Below are 21,537 nucleotides of genomic sequence, written 5' to 3'. Positions count from 1 at the left end.
TTGGCCAAAGCTTCTGCTCTCCTCATGACCTCACCACCAATATTATCTTCAGATGTAAACACTCCAGGAAATAACCCATTGAGATCTTGGCAGTTGAGGTGTGGATGCATCACTGCCGGCTCAATCCATCAACCGACAGTGATGATCTTATCACTGTCGGTTCATGAGTCAAAATGGTTGATTCTTCCCGTGTAGCTAATAAACCGGTAGTGATGCCCCATCACTGCCGGCCTATGAGGAACCGGCAGTGATGGGTCATATAAGTCTAGTTCTGTAGTAGTATATATCCTTTCTTCCAAGAGCTAGCGCCTTTTTCTTTTTTCATGGAAGTGGGATCCCACTAAATAAGTATACAAATAGATCTATGAATTAAGAATTTTCTGGATCCTTCGATCACAGACTCCCGAGTCACAATGGCTGTACAACCTTGCAAGTCTTCTTTCTAAAGTGAAGTAAAACTCCAAATTGAGCACCATACCATTGTAAGTCTTCTTCACGCGGTTGCTACGTTTAACGTTCATGTGCCCGCCGAGCAAAGCAACCTCCCCATCAGCCTTCATGGTGCAACAGCAAACCATTAACAACCTCCGTTTAACCCCGGTATATTTGGAGCTTCGCTCTGTTAATTACTGTTCCCAAATGATTTGAAATTTTCAGTTACAAACCCTGCTTCACCACATGACATCGATGCTTCTGCATCATCAGAAAATTGACAAAGTTGGTATTTAATCTGCATATTGTATATCGCTTTCTTTCCTTCATGGAAGTGGGATCCCATTAAGAGTGCACAAATGGACCTATGAAATTTCACCTCATTTATCTACAAAGTTCAGTAGTCATACCTACTAGCACCTGATCTGTTATACGTGCCGTACGTTACAAACCATCCTGCATCACTCACCAATCACCATATATAGTTTTGAAGCAAATCATTGAGCACCATTGGAAGCGTAAGTTTGCTAGACGAACAGCTAGGTCAACGGGTGTTACCAGGTAAGGAAGAACACTAATCGAGCACCATCGGAAGCGTAAGTTTGCTAGACGAACAGCTAGGTCAACGGGTGTTACCAGGTAAGGACGAACACTAATGGAGCACCATCGGGGACAAATTAATTAAGTAGCTAGGTCAACGCGGGCTGCCAAGTAACGTGCATGCATGTGCCAGCCAAAGTTTTATATAAGCACAGCAAAACCTCCCGCTTAGTCCAGTGGTGCAAACCGTTAACAACTTCAGAGAAAGAGGAGGCAGAGAGCGTGGGGGAGAGAGATGGAAGCGACGGCCTTGAGCTTGGCGAGGTCCGTGCTGGACGGAGTCTTGAGAAGAGCTGGTTCCACCGTCGCCGACGAGGTCGCGCGCCTCATCGGCGTGCCGAAGGAGGTGGAGTTCATCCGCAACGAGCTGGAGATGATGCAGTCCTTACTCAAGGTGGCCTCGGCCCACCCCGAAGCCGCTGGGCGCACCGACACCGTCAGGACGTGGGTGAAGCAGGTGCGCGACCTCGCGTACGACGTCGAGGACTGCCTCCTCGACTTCGCTCTGTACGCGGCCAGGACGTCGTCGTCGCGGACCGGCTCCTGGCGCCCCGGCGCCCTCGCCGAGCGCCACCGCATCGCCGACCGGATCCGGGACCTCAAGGCCAGCGTCGAGGAGCTGAACCAGCGCAACCTGCGGTACCACATCATCGTCGACCTCCCCGCGGCCCGTGCAGAGGAGCAGGCTGCTGTGCTTCCCGACCACGATGTGCACTCAGCCGAGCTCGCGTTCCAGGAGTCCGATATCATCGGCCGGCGCAACGAGAAGGCTAAGCTGACGAAGCTGATCTCAGGAGCGGAGCCAGAAATTATCCATGAGAGGGACCACGTAGCAACACGTTCATCATTAGGGGGGCTAATATCAATTTTTTTGTCTAACTTCATGGAAAAAAATTTTGTACTAGCAAGGAGTCCACCTAGCGCCAGGCCCCCTTCCCCCCGCAGCAACGGCGCGCTGCGCGTGGTGTCGGTGTGGGGGATGGGAGGCATGGGGAAATCATCGCTGGTGCGGATGGTGCACAACGACCCGGAGCTCCTCGATGAGTTCGACTGTGGCGCATGGGTCACCGTGCCGCACCCGCTCGACAACCCCGACGTGTTCAGGCGGCGGCTGAGCAAGGAGCTCGGCGTGGCAAATGGCCAGGACCTCGGGGTGCACCTGCGGGAGAAACGGTACCGGGTCATAGTTGACGACCTGCTTAACCGGGAGGAGTGGGAGCATATACGGAGAGTTTTTCAGTTCGAAAACAACAAGGGAAGCTGTATCATAGTGACGACGCGCCGGGAGGACGTCGCCCTGCACTGCGCGAGGGCGGGGCATGTGCCGGAGGGACACGAGCTTATCTACGAGCTGAAACCACTAGGGGATGCTGAGTCCATGGATCTCCTTTGTTCGAAGGTGCGTTCTTCCTTAGCAACCTTCACTTGCAGTGTGTAATTTTTAAGTGATTGAATTTATATTACCTTTAGTTGTTTTCTTTGCTAATGACCAGCAATATTAAACAACTCACATAGTACTGCAATTTTAATTTAATGTGCTTGCAGTTTTAGATGAGCGAGAGGTAAAAACTCTCGCTCATTCCAGCTCATTTTTTATATGTGTATAAAGCATTTCAGAATCACCTTGCCACTGCTGCTCTATTAGTGATAAATCAATTCTATTTGTTCAGGACATTCATTTCTCTATTACATTTCCATTATTTGTACGTCTACAAAACAACTAAGTACACTTTGCCGGCAGACATGGCGGAGCAAGCTAGCCATATCTTGAGGAGATGCCATGGGCTTCCCCTTGCCATATCTACAATAGGAGGTCTCCTCGCCAATAGACCTAAAACAGGAACATAATGGAGGAATCTTCACGAACATCTTAGAGCAGAGCTGGAGTCTGACCTAAACAACATCCCCAAGGTGATTGTCTCAAGTTATGATGGCTTGCCGTATCACCTAAAGTCGATCTTCTTGTACCTCAGTATCTTCCCTGAGAACCATGAGATCAGACGCACCCGCTTGCTAAGGCGGTGGATGGCGGAAGGCTACATAACAAAGAAACGTGACATGCCCGTGGAGGATGTAGGAGAGCGTTTCTACAGTGAGCTCATTAACAGAAGCATGATTCAACCTGCCAAGGTCAGCCCTGGAGTTAGAGCTGATCGCTGTCGGGTTCATAGCATGGTGCTCCAAATCATCCTGTCCAAGTCCATCGAGGAGAACCAACTATTCCTCATCGAGAAGCAGTCCAATGAGGCTCCACAAAGTAAGATACGTCACCTGGTAGTATCCAGATGGAAGAGGAGGGATGAAAAGCTACAAAACATAAACTTATCATATATCCGATCGTTGACGATCTTCGGGGAGTACCCTTCATCTCTCATCTCTCCAGAAATGCAGCTGTTGCGAGTGTTGGACCTGGAGGACACAGTCAATCTAAAGAATGATGACCTCAAGCACATAGGAGAGCTGCAACACTTAAGGTATTTGTGCCTGCGAGGAACGGATATTTCTAAGCTTCCATCTTCCTTGCAGAACCTTCGATACCTGGAGACATTAGATATCCAAGACACACGGGTGACACAACTCCCCTGCGGCATTGCAAAACTTGAGAAGTTGTGTTATCTTCTTGCTGGTGTGAACTTCTCGAAAGATTTTCTTAAGATAGGGGAGTCACTGAAGGTCAACCATAAATCCAGCCTTTCTCACATAGAAGCCCTATGGTGCAACGGCAGTGAGTGTTGCAAGGTTTTCAACGTGGACCAATTCAGTGTAAGGGCTCCCGAAGGAATTGAGAAGTTAAAGAACTTGCACATGTTAGGGGTGGTCAATTTTGGCAAGGGTAATGGTGTGGTAGGGAGGCTCAAGAAGCTGACGAACTTGACAAATCTGCAAAGGTTAGGGGTCACAGGGCTTACCAATAAAGAAGGACATGTGTCGGAGGGTGAACTCCTGTCGCAGGGATCCCGAGAGACCCCTTTTTAGAGATTCGGCCGGGGGGATGATCCTGGAAAAGCTTGTTTGGGAAATAAGCGGTAACGGAAACAAATGCGATGGCTGGCGGGAGATGATCGCCCTAATGCGAGAAAAAAGTGGGTGCACCGGGGTTTAGACAGGTTCGGGCCGCACGGAGGCGTAACACCCTACTCCTGTGTGAGCGCTATATTTATCCTTGAAGGGAATTCTTCAAGGATGTATCTGGTTCTAAGGGGAGAGCCGTTTACAAAGAGCTTGAGGCTCTCGTGTTCTAGCTTGGCTTGAGCTGGTTCGAGCGTCTGCGTCCTCTTCTTCACACACTTTCGGTTCCTTCGGTCTTGTTCGTCGGGGGATCCTCTCTTTTTTAGTGTTCTCCATCCTTTCCTTTTATAGGCGCGCCGACCTCAACATATCCTGAATGGGAAAGAGGGGATGCGAATGCCAAGGTGCCACGGAGAAAGGCGTAATCATTTCATCTCGACGAAGTGACAGGGGCGGTGGAGAAATGCGGCACGCATCCGACCACCCGTCACTGTGGAAGCCCTCGGGCGCCATAAAGGGGGCCCGCCGGGCAGCCTCAGATGTGTCCGGGGCGCCCACCCTGTCTTGTTCTTCCGCCATGGCAGGGTGGCAGATGGAGCACTTCGATCTTGGCAACGTTATCCCGAGGCACCCGGATGAAACGGGACGGGACCCGTGCATTTAATGGACCCACGCCCCCCCTGCCAGTGCATGGCAGGGTCTGACACTGGGGCGTGGGCAGCTGAGAATGTCAGGATGTCAGGATGTCAGGCCGCGCGTGCCTATTAAATGCGGCATTGGGCCTTTGACTGGATGACACCCTGACGACGGGACCCTTCGGGTCGTCGAATGATCTTGCGCGAACCTTCGGGGATCCGAGTCCTCGGGGGCTGCCACGTGCAGCCCCGAGCACTCTCCCCCGAGTACTTGAGTGAGACCTTCGGGGAACCGAGTCCTCGGGGGCTGCCACGTGCAGCCCCGAGCACTCTCTCCCGAGCACTTCGGTGGGACCTTCGGGGCACCGAGTCCTCGAGGGCTGCCACGTGCAGCCCCGAGCACTCTCTCCCGAGCACTTCGGTGGGACCTTTGGGGCACCGAGTCCTCGGGGGCTGCCACGTGCAGCCCCGAGCACTCTCTCCCGAGCACTTCGGTGGGACCTTCGGGGCACCGAGTCCTTGGGGGCTGCCACGTGCAGCCCCGAGCACTCTCTCCCGAGCACTTCCTTCTTGGTATTTGGGCTCTGCGGATCATCGGGGAACTAGGGTGCTCGGGAACCAGAGGCGGCGGCCCCGAGCACCTTCTCCCGAGACTTAGCTTCTTCTTACCTTGCAGGGTGGTGACATGTGGTGGATGGCCGGCCTGGTCTCGGGACTTAGGGACCCCTGGTTCTGAATACACCGACAGTAGCCGACGGAACGGAGACTACGAATGGGCCCTTCGTCGCGACCGAGGCCAAGGCTGGCGCGGACGCCATGTGGCAAGCTTTCGAGAGGTGGCCCTTACGGACCTAGACCTCAAGTACGTTCCAACGGGAAAATGAGTGGACGCGTGTCCACACAACTTCCGAAGGGTATGATAACCATACGGGCGGCACGTGCGGTCGCCGCGCAGATCGAGGAAAATACGCCTGGCAACCGCTGACATCGCGCGATCGGCGGGAGATTCGCCTGGCAGTTGCGCCGATCGAGGCGACGCTTCGCCGAGCGAACCGTTCGGGCGGCAGTTTTCGAATTTTGAGATATAAAAGGGGGAACGGATCGGTCCGTTCCCCTTTTTACGCTCTCTTGCACTTGTGCTCTTGCCTTCTTCGTGCTCCGAAGCCTTTAGGGGATTCTCAGGCAACCGGAGCATTCTTCCTTCTTTCTTCCTTCACCACCAAAAAACACCTTCCATCCTGTCGAGATGACGAGGGTTGGAGGAGGTCGCCGGGACAAGACTTCGGACAGCATTTTGCCGGAGTCTCGTCTGAGGAACGAGGAGGCGGCGGACAAGATTAGGAAGCTGCTGGTGCCGGAGGGTCAGGAGGGTGCTGTGGGGGAGGCTGCCCGGGCAGCGGTTCGGAGTACCGCCGCTGAGGTGGCGGCCGGCTTCAGGCGAGAGGTGCCGCCGCCGCCAGTCCCCGGGGATGACTCAGAGGATTCAGCCGACGCCTCTGCCGCCGACTAGATCTTTTGTAGCCTCTTTTCTGTTGTTATAGATGTAGGAGTGAACCCTTAGAAAATGCCTTGGAAATATCCTGTGAATATTAAATGGCTGTTTTTCCCTGGGCTCGCAACTCCAGTTTCTCTGTGTGTTCGATGCTTCTTCCGATGTTTTACTTCGAAGTCCCGGGGAGTACTCAGTCGGGCCGTTCCCGACCTTCCCGTCCCCGAGGATGAAGTTGTCTTGATCGCTGTTGCTGGCACAGTCGGCCTTCAAGCTCTCGCGAATCCGCATTGCCTAAGTTAAGAACAAAGACACAGACTTCCTTGCCCGGGAGATGGATCGATCCCGCTCGGAACACGCCGTGCCTGATGAACACTTTTTCACCTTGCGACCACTCAGTTAGTAGAAGGGAGACGCGTGCGGGCGAGAATGTGACCAAGAGTCCTCGCGGTCCGGTGGTGCCCGGGCTTTAAACGGGCCAGGCCGAGCACTGACAGCCCACCCCCGAGACCTGAGCTCCGGACTACCCGAGTAGCTCGAGCGATAGGATTACCCAGGGCACCTGAGGACTCGGTAGTGCTCGGGGTCCTGAAAAGCGGACCGAACACCACGACCACCACGAAGGGCTTCGGTCAGACGTTATCGCAAGCACGCTACTCTTTTCTGCAGACCGTTCTGTCGTTCTGGGAAAAAGTAGTCACGCGGCAGGGTTTTGCGTGCGAGGAGGCCACCTCGCCGAACAGATTAAACCGCGAGAGCCCCCGAGAGTGACTCGAGGACATAAATTTACTTAAAGCAGACTTGTCTGAATATAACCACTCACCGGACAGCTGTCGGCCTTCCGGCTCATCGATCCAGGAGGGATGTGCTTCCGAGCTCGGGTGCCCGGGGACTCGATTCTTTAAACAGAGCGCCCGAGTGCCCAGAGGCATACGAGGCTCCTAGGGTCGGGTGATCTCGACCACCCATGCCTAAGTGGTAGGACCGCCCGAGGACCCTGGAGCCGACCAGAGACCGGGGCATTGAAGCCCTCGCGGCCGAGCTGCTCGTGATCGCCAGCCTGTGACTTAAGAGAAAAAATAGGATTTCTTTGTCTGGTGCGCTCTGTCAGTGCGGTACTTGCTATAGACTGCTCTCGTTTTCGACCCGAGACCTCTCGAATACCCAAACCGGCGGACAAGAGCGGTCAGAGGCATAACCCAGAGGTCCTATAGTTTGGTGGTGCCCGGGTATGACAGACCAGACCGAGCACCGACAGCCCGCTCCGGGGGCCCGAGCTCCGGACTACTCGAGCAGCTCGAGCGATGGGATTACCCGGAGCACCCCGAAACTCGGTAGTGCCCGGGAGCCTGTCACGACACCGAACACCACAGCCTACCATGGCGGACGTAAGTCAGTAGCGACTGCTCACATGCATACCGATCGGGATTCTTTTGTCAGCGGGGAAAAAAGAGAGAGAGCGGACTTTTTCTCGCACAACCGAGCTCCTCACCAGACAGATTAAACATACGGAATCCAGAAAAAGTATTTTGACATAGCGATTGCTTATTGAAATACTTAATGTGCAATATTTACAAGGTTGGGCGACAACGACTTACCCCACGGGGCGAAGCCTTCAGACTGCTCGGGCGGGGAGAAACCCCCGGCCTTGCTGACCTGAGCCGCGAGCATGACCATCTACGGGTAGAAGCGTCGGAGATGCTTGATGTTCCACGGATTCGGGAGTGGCTGTCCTTCCTCCGTCGCCAACCTGAAAGAACCTGCCCGGGGGACCGCGATCACGGTGAAGGGACCTTCCCACACAGGGGACAACTTATTCATTCCTTCGCGCGACTGGATGCGTCGGAGAACTAGGTCCCCCACCTCGAGAGACCGGGCCCGGACATGGCGCAGATGATAACGCCGCAGACTCTGCTGGTACCGAGCCGCCCGGACAGCAGCACGCCGCCGGCGTTCTTCCAGGTAGTCCACGTCGTCGCGCCTTTGATATTCCTGCTCACCCTCGGAGTATGCATGCACTCGAGGGGAGCCCAGAGTGAGCTCGGAGGGGAGGACTGCTTCGGCGCCATAGACGAGGAAGAACGGAGTCTCCCCGGTGGCGCGGCTTGGCGTAGTCCGATTGGCCCACAGCACGGCTGGCAGCTCGTCTACCCATCCCTTCCCGTGCTTAGCAAGCACGTTATAGGTCCGGGTTTTGAGGCCCTTCAGTATCTCCGCATTGGCGCGCTCGACCTGCCCGTTACTCCGAGGATGAGCGACGGAAGCGAAGCAAAGCTTGATGCCGAGATCTTCGCAATAGTCCCCGAACAAGGCACTAGTGAATTGGGTGCCGTTGTCGGTGATGATCCGATTGGGGACACCGAAGCGGCTGGTGATGCCGCGGATAAACTGGAGCGCCGTGTTTTTGGTCACCTTGACGACTGGGACCGCCTCCGGCCACTTGGTGAATTTGTCGATAGCGACATATAGGTATGCATAGCCCCCGACTGCTCGGGGGAATGGACCCAGAATGTCCAAACCCCAGACCGCGAAAGGCCATGACAGGGGAATGGTATGGAGAGCCTGAGCTGGCTGGTGAATCTGCTTTGCATGGAACTGGCACGCCCTGCAGCGCCGAACCAGCTCGGAAGCATCCTGGAGGGCTGTAGGTCAGTAGAAACCTTGCCGGAAGGCTTTCCCGACCAGCGTGCGGAACGATGAATGGCCACCGCACTCGCCCTCGTGGACCTCAGCGAGAAGATCGCCGCCTTCTGCCCGAGAGATGCATTTCAGGAGGACACCTCCTGCGCTACGTCGGTAGAGATCCCCATCTACCATGGCATAGCGTTTGGACTGCCGAGCAACCCTTTCGGCAGACGCCTCATCCTCGGGTAGGAACTTTTCTTTCAAGTACCCTTGGATGTCAGACATCCACGAGGCATCTTGAGAACATTCGGCGAGCACAGCGCACTCGCCGGACGGCGGCGCCCTGACGGGGCTTCCCACTGAGGGCACCGCCGGGGTCCCCTGAATTGAGTTCGAGGTTTCCCCTTCATCCTGTTCGGCAGGCAGGACGGAAGGCCGTGCGAGTCTTTCTTCAAAGACTCCGGCAGGGACGTGCGCACGTGAGGAGGCCAGGCGAGAGAGCTCGTCGGCCGGAGCATTGTCGCGGCGAGGGATATACCGCAATTCGAGGCCGTCGAAGCGTCTCTCGAGCTTCCTGACTGCAGCTACGTACGCCGCCATTTGAGGATCCGTGCACTGGTACTCCTTGAATACCTGGTTGACGACCAATTGGGAGTCCCCTTTGACCAGGAGGCGACGAATCCCGAGCCCCACCGCAGCCCGGAGGCCGGCGATGAGACCTTCATACTCCGCCATGTTGTTGGATGCGCGGAACTGCAACTGTACGACGTACCGGAGCTCTTCACCCGTCGGGGAGGTGAGAACCACTCCGGCCCCTGCGCCTTTCAGCGAGAGGGAGCCATCGAAGTGCATAACCCAGTACCTGGGCGCGTCGCGCCCGGGATAGGTAGAAATCTCTTCTGGGACGACGCAGGGGACGTGCGTCCACTCTGCCAAGAAGTCGGAGAGTGCCTGGCTTTTGATTGCCTAGCGACAGACGAAGTGTAAGTCGAACTCCGCCAGCTCGACCGCCCATTTGACAACGCGCCCGGTGCCCTCCCGGTTCCGGAGAATGGGTCCCAGTGGATAAGTGGTAACCACCGAAATCTTGTGCGCCTGGAAGTAGTGGCGCAGCTTCCGGGAGGCGACGAGCACGGCATAGAGTAGCTTCTGCGCCTGGGGATACCTTGTCTTGGCCTCCCGGAGGACCTCGCTGACGAAGTACACCGGTCGCTGTACCCGGCGGGCCCGGATGGTGGCCCCACCCGGGGGGCTGCCACAGCCCCCAGGGTCGGCGGTATGGTCGGGGCTGGCCGGGCACTCGGGCTTGATTCCTTGGCTGGGAAGAGCAGCATGCTCGGGTTCGACCCCTTGCCCAGGGGGAGCCACGAGGACAAGTGAGTGGTCGGGGGCCTCTGGGAGCTGGGACCCAGCACCCGGCTCCCGAACGTGACAGGCAACTCAACCTGCCCGAGGGGCAGGGAGTGCCTGGGAGTTACTCCACAGAAGGGGAGTGACGGCTTTAGGCGTCGGGAAGATACTTGCAGCTTCTCAAAAGCCTCTTTGGAAAGGAGGTTGAGGCCGGCACCACCGTCGATCAGCACTCTGCTGACCTTAACATTGCAGATAGTGGGAGACACTACCAGAGGTAGCCGTCCCACGGCTGCAGTACTGACGGGGTGATCAGCCATGCTGAACGTGATCGGAGCATCCGACCACCTCAGGGGTCTTGTGGCCTCCTCGCTCGGGGTTGCCGAGCACACTTCGCGCCGCATGACCTTGATGCCACGGCGCGAGCAGGGTGTGTAAGCGCCCCCGTCGATGAAGGCGACCGCATGCTTGGGCTCCTGGAAGCTGAGCTCGACGTTGTTGGGGACGACCTCGGTATCGCCTCCTCCGCGGGACTCGTCGCGCTCCCTCTGGCGCTGCTCCACGAGTCCTTTGACCGTACGACACTCCGTGAGGTCGTGCCATCTGGTCAGGTGTATGGGACACCATTTACCTGGCTCGGGCCCCGTGGGAGCGAGGGCCCTCGCTGGAATAGGAGCTCGGCCAGGGGCCGGGGCTCTTGCTGGAGCTGGCGCCCTAGCCGATGCCGGGGCCCTCGCGGGCACAGAGGCCCGAGGAGGAGCCCGAGCAGGGGCCCTAACGGGGCGCCGATCGACACCCGGCCGACGCTCTTGCCGGTGATCGAGCTCTTGCGGCACCCTGTGAGCGGGGACTTGGGCTGGCTCGACGGGACCGGCCTCGCGCTTCCTTCTCTTTTTCTTTTCCCGCTTATCAGAGCGGGAAGAACTTGGCTGGTCGGGAGCGGGGCGAGGAGCATGCCACGCCCTGGCCTCCGCAGCCTTGGCGCACTTATCGGCCAGTGCGAAGAGTTCCGCAGTGGTCTCGATCTCGTGCGTACCTAGCTTCTCGAGCATCCGCTCATCACGGACGCCCTGCCGGAAAGCAACAATAACAGCATGGGGGGCCACTCGCGGAATAGTGTTGCGAACCTGGCTGAAACGCTGTATAAATCGCCGTAGCGTCTCCCCTTCCTGCTGCTGGACGGCGTGGAGGTCGCACTCCAAACCGGGACGCGTAAACGTGCCCTGAAAGTTGGCCACGAACTGGTGGCACAGGTCATCCCAGGAGCCGATAGACCCTGGGGGTAAGTTCATAAGCCAAGAGCGGGCGGAACCCCTCAAGGCAACATGAAAATAGTTTACCATCACATTTTCGCTGCCTTCGGCCGCTTGGACGGCCGTCGTGTAGATCTGGAGGAACTCGACGGGGTCGATGGACCCATCGTACTTCTCCGGTAGCTCGGGGCGGAACTTGGAAGGCCACCTAACCCGGCGGAGCTCGGTGGTGAAGGCACGGCAACCGGTGCCGTACCCCGCAGCGCGAGCGGGGGTCCTCGGTGGCGAGAAGCGGCGAGCCGGGGATCCCTGGTGGCCGCGGGCCAGGAGAGAGGAAGCCTGGTCCTCTGCCCCAACCCCCTGCCGGGTCTCCCGCTGACGTTCGAGAGTAACTCGGGCATCCTCGTGGCCCCTCCGCTCATCAAGGTGTAAACGAAGGTCCCGGGCTTCAGACACGGCCAGGGGGATGGCGCTCCGCCTGGAGACCCCTCGGCCCGTGCGGGTGTTGCCCGTTGAGGAGCCGGCTCTGGCGGCACCATACTGAGAAGTGGCGCGAGGACTCCCGGCCTGCACCTGGCGACGAGCAGTGCCGACCAAAGCGACGACATCTTGTATCCACCGGCCTTCCGGAGTGTTTGGCGTGGCCTGAACGGGCGGGTGCCTGAGGAGAGCATGTGCTGCAAGCAGCGCGCTTCCTGGGCTGGCCTCGCTGAAAGCGAGCCTGCGCCGAGGCGGCACCCGACGTGGTCCAGAGGTGGACCTAGCGGCCGGGGATCCGACCACCTGCTGGGGGTCGGAAAGTACGTCGGCAGCGGCGGCGGCGGCCCTGCTGGGCCCAGCGCCTTGATTCCCTTGCGCGGGAAAAACCGCGCACGTGGATGGCGGCTGCCGCTGGTACGCAGCAGCGACGGGGCTCTCTCGGTCGTCGGGCAACGCTCCGTCACTGGAAGTGGAGCCGGAACGCTGGAGACGGTGCCCGCCGGCCATCTTTTCCTGGAAAAAAAAAGTGAAACAAACAATTCAGGGATATTCCCCCCTACCTGGCGCGCCAGCTATCGGAGGGTGAACTCCTGTCGCAGGGATCCCGAGAGACCCCTTTTTAGAGATTCGGCCGGGGGGATGATCCTGAAAAAGCTTGTTTGGGAAATAAGCGGGAACGGAAACAAATGCGATGGCTGGCGGGAGATGATCGCCCTAATGCGAGAAAAAAGTGGGTGCACCGGGGTTTAGACAGGTTCGGGCCGCACGGAGGCGTAACACCCTACTCCTGTGTGAGCGCTATATTTATCCTTGAAGGGAATTCTTCAAGGATGTATCTGGTTCTAAGGGGAGAGCCGTTTACAAAGAGCTTGAGGCTCTCGTGTTCTAGCTTGGCTTGAGCTGGTTCGAGCGTCTGCGTCCTCTTCTTCACACACTTTCGGTTCCTTCGGTCTTGTTCGTCGGGGGGTCCTCACTTTTTTAGTGTTCTCCATCCTTTCCTTTTATAGGCGCGCCGACCGCAACATATCCTGAATGGGAAAGAGGGGATGCGAATGCCAAGGTGCCACGGAGAAAGGCGTAATCATTTCATCTCGACGAAGTGACAGGGGCGGTGGAGAAATGCGGCGCGCATCCGACCACCCGTCACTGTGGAAGCCCTCGGGCGCCATAAAGGGGGCCCGCCGGGCAGTCTCAGATGTGTCCGGGGCGCCCACCCTGTCTTGTTCTTCCGCCATGGCAGGGTGGCAGATGGAGCACTTCGATCTTGGCAACGTTATCCCGAGGCACCCGGATGAAACGGGACGGGACCCGTGCATTTAATGGACCCACGCCCCCCCCCCTGCCAGTGCATGGCAGGGTCTGACACTGGGGCGTGGGCAGCTGAGAATGTCAGGATGTCAGGATGTCAGGCCGCGCGTGCCTATTAAATGCGGCATTGGGCCTTTGACTGGATGACACCCTGACGACGGGACCCTTCGGGTCGTCGAATGATCTTGCGCGAACCTTCGGGGAACCGAGTCCTCGGGGGCTACCACGTGCAGCCCCGAGCACTCTCCCCCGAGTACTTGAGTGATACCTTCGGGGAACCGAGTCCTCGGGGGCTGCCACGTGCAGCCCCGAGCACTCTCTCCCGAGCACTTCGGTGGGACCTTCGGGGCACCGAGTCCTCGGGGGCTGCCACGTGCAGCCCCGAGCACTCTCTCCCGAGCACTTCGGTGGGACCTTCGGGGCACCGAGTCCTCGGGGGCTGCCACGTGCAGCCCCGAGCACTCTCTCCCGAGCACTTCGGTGGGACCTTCGGGGCACCGAGTCCTCGGGGGCTGCCACGTGCAGCCCCGAGCACTCTCTCCCGAGCACTTCCTTCTTGGTATTTGGGCTCTGCGGATCATCGGGGAACTAGGGTGCTCGGGAACCAGAGGCGGCGGCCCCGAGCACCTTCTCCCGGGACTTAGCTTCTTCTTACCTTGCAGGGTGGTGACATGTGGTGGATGGCCGGCCTGGTCTCGGGACTTAGGGACCCCTGGTTCTGAATACACCGACAACATGAGTTGTGCAAGTCGATAGGAGAGTTCAGTCGGTTGCAACGGCTCGAAGTGCGCTCTGACTCACTTGAATTTCTTATCATGATGGATGAATCAGCAATACCTAGACATCTAGTTTCACTGAGGCTGTGCGGTAAGGTCAGCAGGCTGCCTGAATGGATCAGTTCACTCAATGATTTAGCAAAGGTGAAGCTACTGGGGACAGAACTGAAGCAGGAAGACATCTTGCGCCTTCAAAACTTGCGTAACCTGACTTTACTAGGCCTGTGGGAAAACTCTTACATAGGGAATTCATTGCATTTCATCGCTGGTAAATTCCTAAAGCTCAAGTTCCTTGACATTGATAGGCAAGCGAGGATTGAGACAATAAAAATTGAGGAAGGTGCGATGCCTGAGCTTGAGCAACTTTGGGTGAACAAGTGCCCATCCCTGCAAGACAACGAGAATGGCTTGTCTGGAGTGCAGTACCTGCTGAACCTAAATGAGCTTCTTCTGAAGAATTGTGGTGAGAAAAGGAACCTGATTAAGATATTGCAAGAACAAGTCAATGGACACATAAGACGCCCTAAATTCTTCATTGGAAGTCGATTCCACTCTCTACTAACTAGTGAAGGTGTCCACAGGCATGGCAATTGAGCAATGAAGATGCCAGTTGTAGGATAGAAGTTGTATCATTTATGGAGATAGAATATATACTATAAAAAATCTTGTCTCTAATGTTACCATATGAATCTGGAAGTGAACATAATAACAAAATTGCTTAATGTTACTTGTCTATAGAACTGCATGTACTTTGAGAGTTAAATACCGTCTTGTTGAACCCATCAATATATTGCTTGATAGGAGTGTCTTCTTGCTTACACATACTAAACACACTCATATGAGGTAAAAACGACTTGAGAGTGACTTGTCCAAATAGAGAGCTTCCAATTTCTTCCAAAGAGCTTATCTACGAGCTGAAACCACTGGGGGATGCGGAGTCCATGGATCTTTTTTGTTGGAAGGTGCGTTCTTCCTTAGCAAACTTCGCTTGCAGTGTGTAATTTCTAAGTGATTGAATTTATATTACCTTTAGTTGTTTTTTTCGAATGACCTTCGGTCATCTTTAACTATCAGCAACATCAAACAACTCACATAGTACTGCAATTTTAATTTAATGTGCTTGCAGTTTAAATGAGCGAGAGGTAAAATACTTTTTCATGCTATTAAAATAGCAATCATGCTATGTTTATGCTAGCATTCTTTAAACTCTTCTGATGGATTCTTAAGAAATTAGATTATTATTATTGTTCAAATTTTTTTTGACAGAGTGATAAGTATAAAAAAATACGAACCGGCTAAATGGAACATGTTACGTAAGGTGAAGATGGTTTGGACATCTAAGACCTTGACATTCAAAACAAGAATCCATTTAGCAAATGGTCAAGTTAATTAACGAGGATAATGGATGCCCGCGTTTACTTACAAATAAATACTTAGGTAATAAAATAATTTCTCAAGCCAAAAAGAAGCCACATCAAATTTATTGTCATGCATAATGAATATAAAACTATTTTATTAAATTTGGGAAACTTTACATTACAAAGTGGCACACAAATTAGATAATGAGAGGATAAATGGTTGAGTTCAAGTACACTAATTGAGCAATATCCCATTCCATCTCATAAAAACATGCCACGGTATTGAAAGTGTTCAGTTCAAATCACCTTAGGGTGTGTTTAGTTCTTCGAATGAGATTTCGTATAGTTGTATAGTATAAGTAAGTTGAGTTGATTATAACTGGTTACTCGAGTGAATATGATTTTATAGCATTGACAAGTGTGCGTGCATGTATGAGCGGATATGGAGCCTACTTCTATCGGGCCAGGATAGTGTCTTATATTTGTATCTACTGGGCCAGGTTGGAACAATGAATACGATAACTAAACACACTTCTCTGAGATTATACATATTCACCGAGTCAGCCTAGAGGAGATTCAGATAACCAAATGCATCCTTAATGTCTCATTCTGAAGAGCTCTAGTGAGGAACAAATTAGAAGCCTAACGTAATCTAGCACCAAGAAGGAAGTAGGCAGGGTAGGCAGGGTGTGCCTCCTTGGATGTCAAACGGAAGCGCCGTTGGAAGGCAGAAGGTAGTGCGTGCCTATGCATACTATTCTCACTAACCTCCTCAAGCTCCACTTCCATGCGCGCGACATGCGTATGCCAAGTTGTCAATGTCCTCGTAGTTCAACGAAATGTGTCGCTTTGAAATATCTGATGCCACCAATATCCTATTCCACACTGAAGCAGCAATGTAAGATCTTCAAGGCTTACCTTTTTGGATAGCATCTACCTACATATATGTCATGTGTGTGCCGCTTGGCAAGGGCAAATGCAGATAACTGGAGCGATACTAGAAAACTGCGATGAATTTGTATGATAGTTTGCAGCGAAATGCAATTTCACATGCACTTATGACATATGATATATATCATCTATCTATTCCACCTATCTAATATCCATTCATTTATTAATTTCCTCACATACGCCTTTGACACAAATATCAATATAGATGAACTGTAAGCCTAGTTTGCCACCTAGCGGAATGCAACTTTACATGCACTTATGACGCGTGATCTATATCATCTATCTATTCCACCATCTAATATCCATTCATCTAATATCCATTTATCTATTAATTTTCACACCTACATCTTCGACACAAATATCAATACAAATGAACTGTAAGCCTAATTTGCCATGTAGCGTACTTGTAAGTAATGCAGTTTAATTAAAGGACGAACATGACACTTCTACAACATGCCAATACGTGGTTGCGATGTAAGAAAGACAATAGCTTGATCTTTTCAGCTAGTCCTTTATTCAGAAACCTGAAAGATCATTCCCGCTGAACTTATGGCATCAAATTATGGTCGACAAGAGTTGTACATAGATTAGGTCCTTAGCCATTCCAGCTCTTTTTTTTATATGGCTATAAAGCATTTCAGAATCACCTTGCCACTGCCTGCTTTATTAGTGACGAATCCATTCTATTTGTTCAGGACATTCATTTCTCTATTACATTTTCATCATTTGTAGGTCTACAAAACAACTAAGTACACTTTGCCGGCAGACATGGCGGAGCAAGCTAGCCATATCTTAAGGAGATGCCATGTGCTTCCCCTTGCCATATCTACAATAGGAGGTCTCCTCGCCAATAGACCTAAAACAGGCACAGAATGGAGGAATCTGCACGAATATCTTAGAGCAGAACTGGAGTCTGACCTAAACAACATCCCCAAGGTGATTGTCTCAAGTTATGATGGCTTGCCGTATCACCTGAAGTCGATCTTCTTGTACCTCAGTATCTTCCCTGAGAACCATGAGATCAAATGCACCCGCTTGCTGAGGCGGTGGATGGCAGAAGGCTACATAACAAAGAAATGTGACATGCCTGTGGAGGATGTAGGAGAGCGTTTCTACAGAGAGCTCATTAACAAAAGCATGATTCAACCTGCCAAGGTCAGCCCTGGAGTTAGAGCTGATCGCTGCCGGGTTCATAGCATGGTGCTCCAAATCATCTTGTCCAAGTCCATCGAGGACAACCAACTATTCCTCATCGAGAAGAAGTCCAATGAGGCACCACAAAGTAAGATACGTCACCTGGTAGTATCCAGATGGAAGAGGAGGGATGAAAAGCTGCAAAACATAAACTTATCATATATCCGATCGTTGACGATCTTCGGGGAGTACCCTTCATCTCTCATCTCTCCAGAAATGCAGCTGTTGCGAGTGCTGGACCTGGAGGACACAGTCAATCTAAAGAATGATGACCTCAAGCACATAGGGGAGCTACAACACTTAAGGTATTTGTGCCTGTGAGGAACGGATATTTCTAAGCTTCCATCTTCCTTGCAGAACCTTCGATACCTGGAGACATTAGATATCCAAGACACACGAGACACAACTCCCCTGTGGCATTGACAAACTTGAGAAGTTGCATTATCTTCTTGCTGGTGTCAACTTCTCGAAAGATTTTCTTAAGATAGGGGAGTAACTGAAGGTCAACCATAAATCCAGCCTTTCTCACATAGAAGCCCTATGGTGCAACGGCAGTGGGTGTTGCAAGGTTTTCAACGTGGACCAATTCAGTGTAAGGGCTCCCGAAGGAATTGAGAAGTTAAAGAACTTGCACATGTTAGGGGTGGTCAATTTTGGCAAGGGTAATGGTGTGGTAGGGAGGCTCAAGAAGCTGACGAACTTGACAAATCTGCAAAGGTTAGGGGTCACAGGGCTTACCAATAAAGAAGGACAGGAGCTGTGCAAGTCGATAGGAGAGTTCAGTCGGTTGCAACAGCTCGAAGTGCGCTCTGACTCACTTGAATTTCTTATCATGATGGATGAATCAGCAATACCTAGACATCTAGTTTCACTGAGGCTGTGCGGTAAGGTCAGCATGCTGCCTGAATGGATCAATTCACTCAACGATTTAGCAAAGGTGAAGCTATTGGGGACAGAACTGAAGCAGGAAGACATCTTGTGCCTTCAAAACTTGCGTAATCTGACTTTACTAGGCCTATGGGAAAACTTTTATATAGGGAAGTCATTGCATTTCACCGCTGGTAAATTCCCAAAGCTCAAGTTCCTTGACATTGACAGGCAACCGGGGATTCAGACAATAGAAATCGAGAATGGCGCGATGCCTGAGCTTGAGCAACTTTGGGTGAACAAGTGCCCATCCCTACATGGCTTGTCTGGAGTGCAGTACCTGTTGAACCTAAATGAGCTTCTTTTGAAGAATTGTGGTGAGAAAAGGAACCTAATTGAGATATTGCAAGTACAAGTCAATAGACACATAAGACGCCCTAAATTCCTCATTGGAAGTCGATTCCGCTGAAGGTATCCATGGGCATGACAGCTGAGCAATGTAAGATGCAGGTTAGAGGATAGAAGTAGCATCATCCATGTAGATAGGATATGTACCATAAAGAATATGGTCTCTAATGCTATCATATGAATCTGGAAGTGAACATAAGAACAAAATAGCCTAATGTTTCTTGTCCATAGAGCTACCCGTATTTTGATAGTTAAACACTGCCTTGTTGAACTCATCAACATATTGTTTGATAGGAGTGCCTTCTTACATAAGCATCCTAAACATGTGCATCATGAGGTAAAAACTACTTGAGAGTGACTTATAAAGATAGAGAGCTTCCAATTTCTTCCAAAGAGCTACAATAGTCTTCTCCTCACAAACTTGCCTTAACACATCTACAAGAGCCTAACGGGGCACCGTCAATGCTTTCTTATCTATCTTCTTCATCTCATCTTTTGAAATGGTTGCCAAATCTGGATCATCTTCTTCTAAAGCACTGTCTAAACCCTTGCCAACCAACACAGATTGCATTTTTACTTGCCATGGCTGAAAGTTACCATTGCCATCAAACTTGTTCACTTTCAAACTTGACATTTTGAAGCAAAACAACAACTAAATAAGTACATTTGATATAAAATAGCTCTGATAGCACTTGTGAGCGTAGAGGGACAGCAGAAGCGCAACAATTAACAAGCTAATATGTTACAAGTATTTCACCGAATACCTTGTGTGCATGAACAAAAACAGCACATATACTTCAAACCAACATACCACGAGCTGTCCAATGAATCAACAAACTCACTACTCTATCAATCTCCATCGTCTCAACACAACATATCAAAGAACACATTCATGCCTCATAGGCCAACCATACATACACTATGAACTTGATCAAATGGCACCGATAGCAAGCAAGATGATAAACAATCAACACATATGGCAAGAGCAATACCGAATCAAGAGTAGACACCAAGATTTACGTTAAAACCCCTTACAGGAAAAAAACCACGGACGGGGATGAATAAGGAATCCACCATCTATGAAAATAAAGAACAAGATGTGGGAGCCAACAAGTGAGGGGAGACTCCAAATCCCCTACGACTTTCACTCTCGAATGGTTGTATTTGGTAGATCTAACCCTCTCCTCTCTTATCACTACTACAAAAACTATTTTTCGAGATATCTAGGGTAACTTTCTACATGCGGTTTATTCGAAAAACCGTATTAACAGTTGGCGAGGGCCTCCTGCGGTTACGGATCGTCTGTGGAAATATATTTTCACAGACAGTTCCTTATGTGAACCATCTGTGATAATAGATTATTATCACAAGCGATTCATATAAGGAACCGCCTGTAAAAATGGTCATTTTCACAGGTGATTCCTTATGTGACCGCCTCTGGAAATGACCATCCATTAAAAAATTCATAACTTTTTCATATAGAGTCGGATGAGGAAAAACTCTATATGAAAATTGTAGCTCTCGATGAGATCTTACAACTTTGTAGTTGATATTATTTTATTTGTTGAAACGATTATTTGGGCATCTAAATAACTTCAAATGAAAAACTTTTCAACTAAAAAGTTGTAGATCTCGTCGAGGGCTACAATTTCCATATAAAGTTTGTCCTCATCCGACTTCGTATGAAAAAATTATGAATTTTTGAAGATAAGCTATCACCCATTTTCATAGGAACCGCCTGTAGAAATGTCCATATTTTTACAGGCGGTTCACATAAGTAACCGCCTGTGGAAATGAGTGATAACTTATTTTCAAAAATTCATAACTTTTCTATACGAAGTCGGATGAGGACTAATTTTATATGAAAACTGTAGCCTTTGATGGAATCTACAACTTTGTAGTTGAAAAGTTTTTCATTTGAAGTCATTTAGATGTCCAAATAATCATTTAAAGTTTTGAATTGCAGACATCAAAAGAATTACATATGCTCCTATGTTTAGTAATCATTCTCTGGTGTGATGGTGAGGAAGGTTCGCGCGACCCAACAGGTTTCGAGTTTGAGTGCCAAAAACTGCGTAGCGCGCGTATTTCGCGCGAAAAAACCCGTGACTTGTGACTTGCGACGTTGCGATCCCGTGGGGTTCCTGATCGGTCAAATAAAATTCAGATAAAAAAATATCGATTCGGGGACCAATTATCGCAGGCGGTCTTCTTAAGAAACCGACTGTGGAAATCAATTTCCACAGGTGGTCCGCTAAAGGAACCACCTGTGAAAACTTATTTTTATAGACGGTTTCTTAAGTGAACCGTATGTGGTAATAGATTTCTACAGACGGTCACTTCTGCGTCTGTGAAATTTATTCATTTCTACAGACCTTCGATCGCAGACGGGTGCGCTAAACGTCTGCGAAAACGAGTTACCATTCATCTCTAAAAATAATTTTTATAGTAATGTATGCTAACCTTAGTTCTCTCTCAACAATGAACAAGTCACAAAGGAGGTTCAAGTAGGTCTTGGAGTTGGTTTGGCAGTTTTTCAGAAAACCCCCTCAACAAGCTAAATAGTGAAAACAACTCCTATTTCAGCGCACTATATCATAGGCACTCTTTGCATTATGTATTAGGCTAAATAGTGCATAAATGGTGAAATTAAGAGCCGCACAAAATCGCAATGCAATATATTGCCGATATTGTGAACACCGATATATGTCTCTGCCTCATTGGAAATTTTACACAACTTTGTATTTAATCTTCATACCATATGTATTCTCTAGGATGTAATCACTCTCATCCATCAATAAC

The 21,537-nt window shown here is 51.3% G+C and overlaps 2 protein-coding genes across 2 annotated transcripts; both read left to right on the top strand.

The window, feature by feature from the left end:
* The first annotated feature begins 1,281 nt into the window (after positions 1 to 1,281).
* Positions 1,282 to 17,845, top strand: LOC133897956 (disease resistance protein Pik-2-like). The gene is made up of 2 exons (XM_062338791.1): positions 1,282 to 2,431; positions 16,999 to 17,845. Exons 1-2 carry the CDS (start codon positions 1,406 to 1,408, stop codon positions 17,779 to 17,781), a joined length of 1,809 nt encoding a protein of 602 aa, XP_062194775.1. The 5' UTR covers positions 1,282 to 1,405; the 3' UTR covers positions 17,782 to 17,845.
* Positions 17,846 to 18,094: 249 nt separating this feature from the next.
* On the top strand, positions 18,095 to 18,796 carry LOC133897035 (disease resistance protein RPM1-like). The gene has a single exon (XM_062337625.1). It carries the CDS (start codon positions 18,095 to 18,097, stop codon positions 18,794 to 18,796), a length of 702 nt encoding a protein of 233 aa, XP_062193609.1.
* The last annotated feature ends 2,741 nt before the right edge of the window (positions 18,797 to 21,537 follow it).

Source organism: Phragmites australis, chromosome 17, assembly GCF_958298935.1.
Source record: "Phragmites australis chromosome 17, lpPhrAust1.1, whole genome shotgun sequence".
In the NCBI taxonomy this organism is placed as follows: Eukaryota; Viridiplantae; Streptophyta; class Magnoliopsida; order Poales; family Poaceae; genus Phragmites; species Phragmites australis.
Note: the sequence above shows the minus strand (reverse complement) of the source record. Positions and strands in the feature narration are given on the sequence as shown.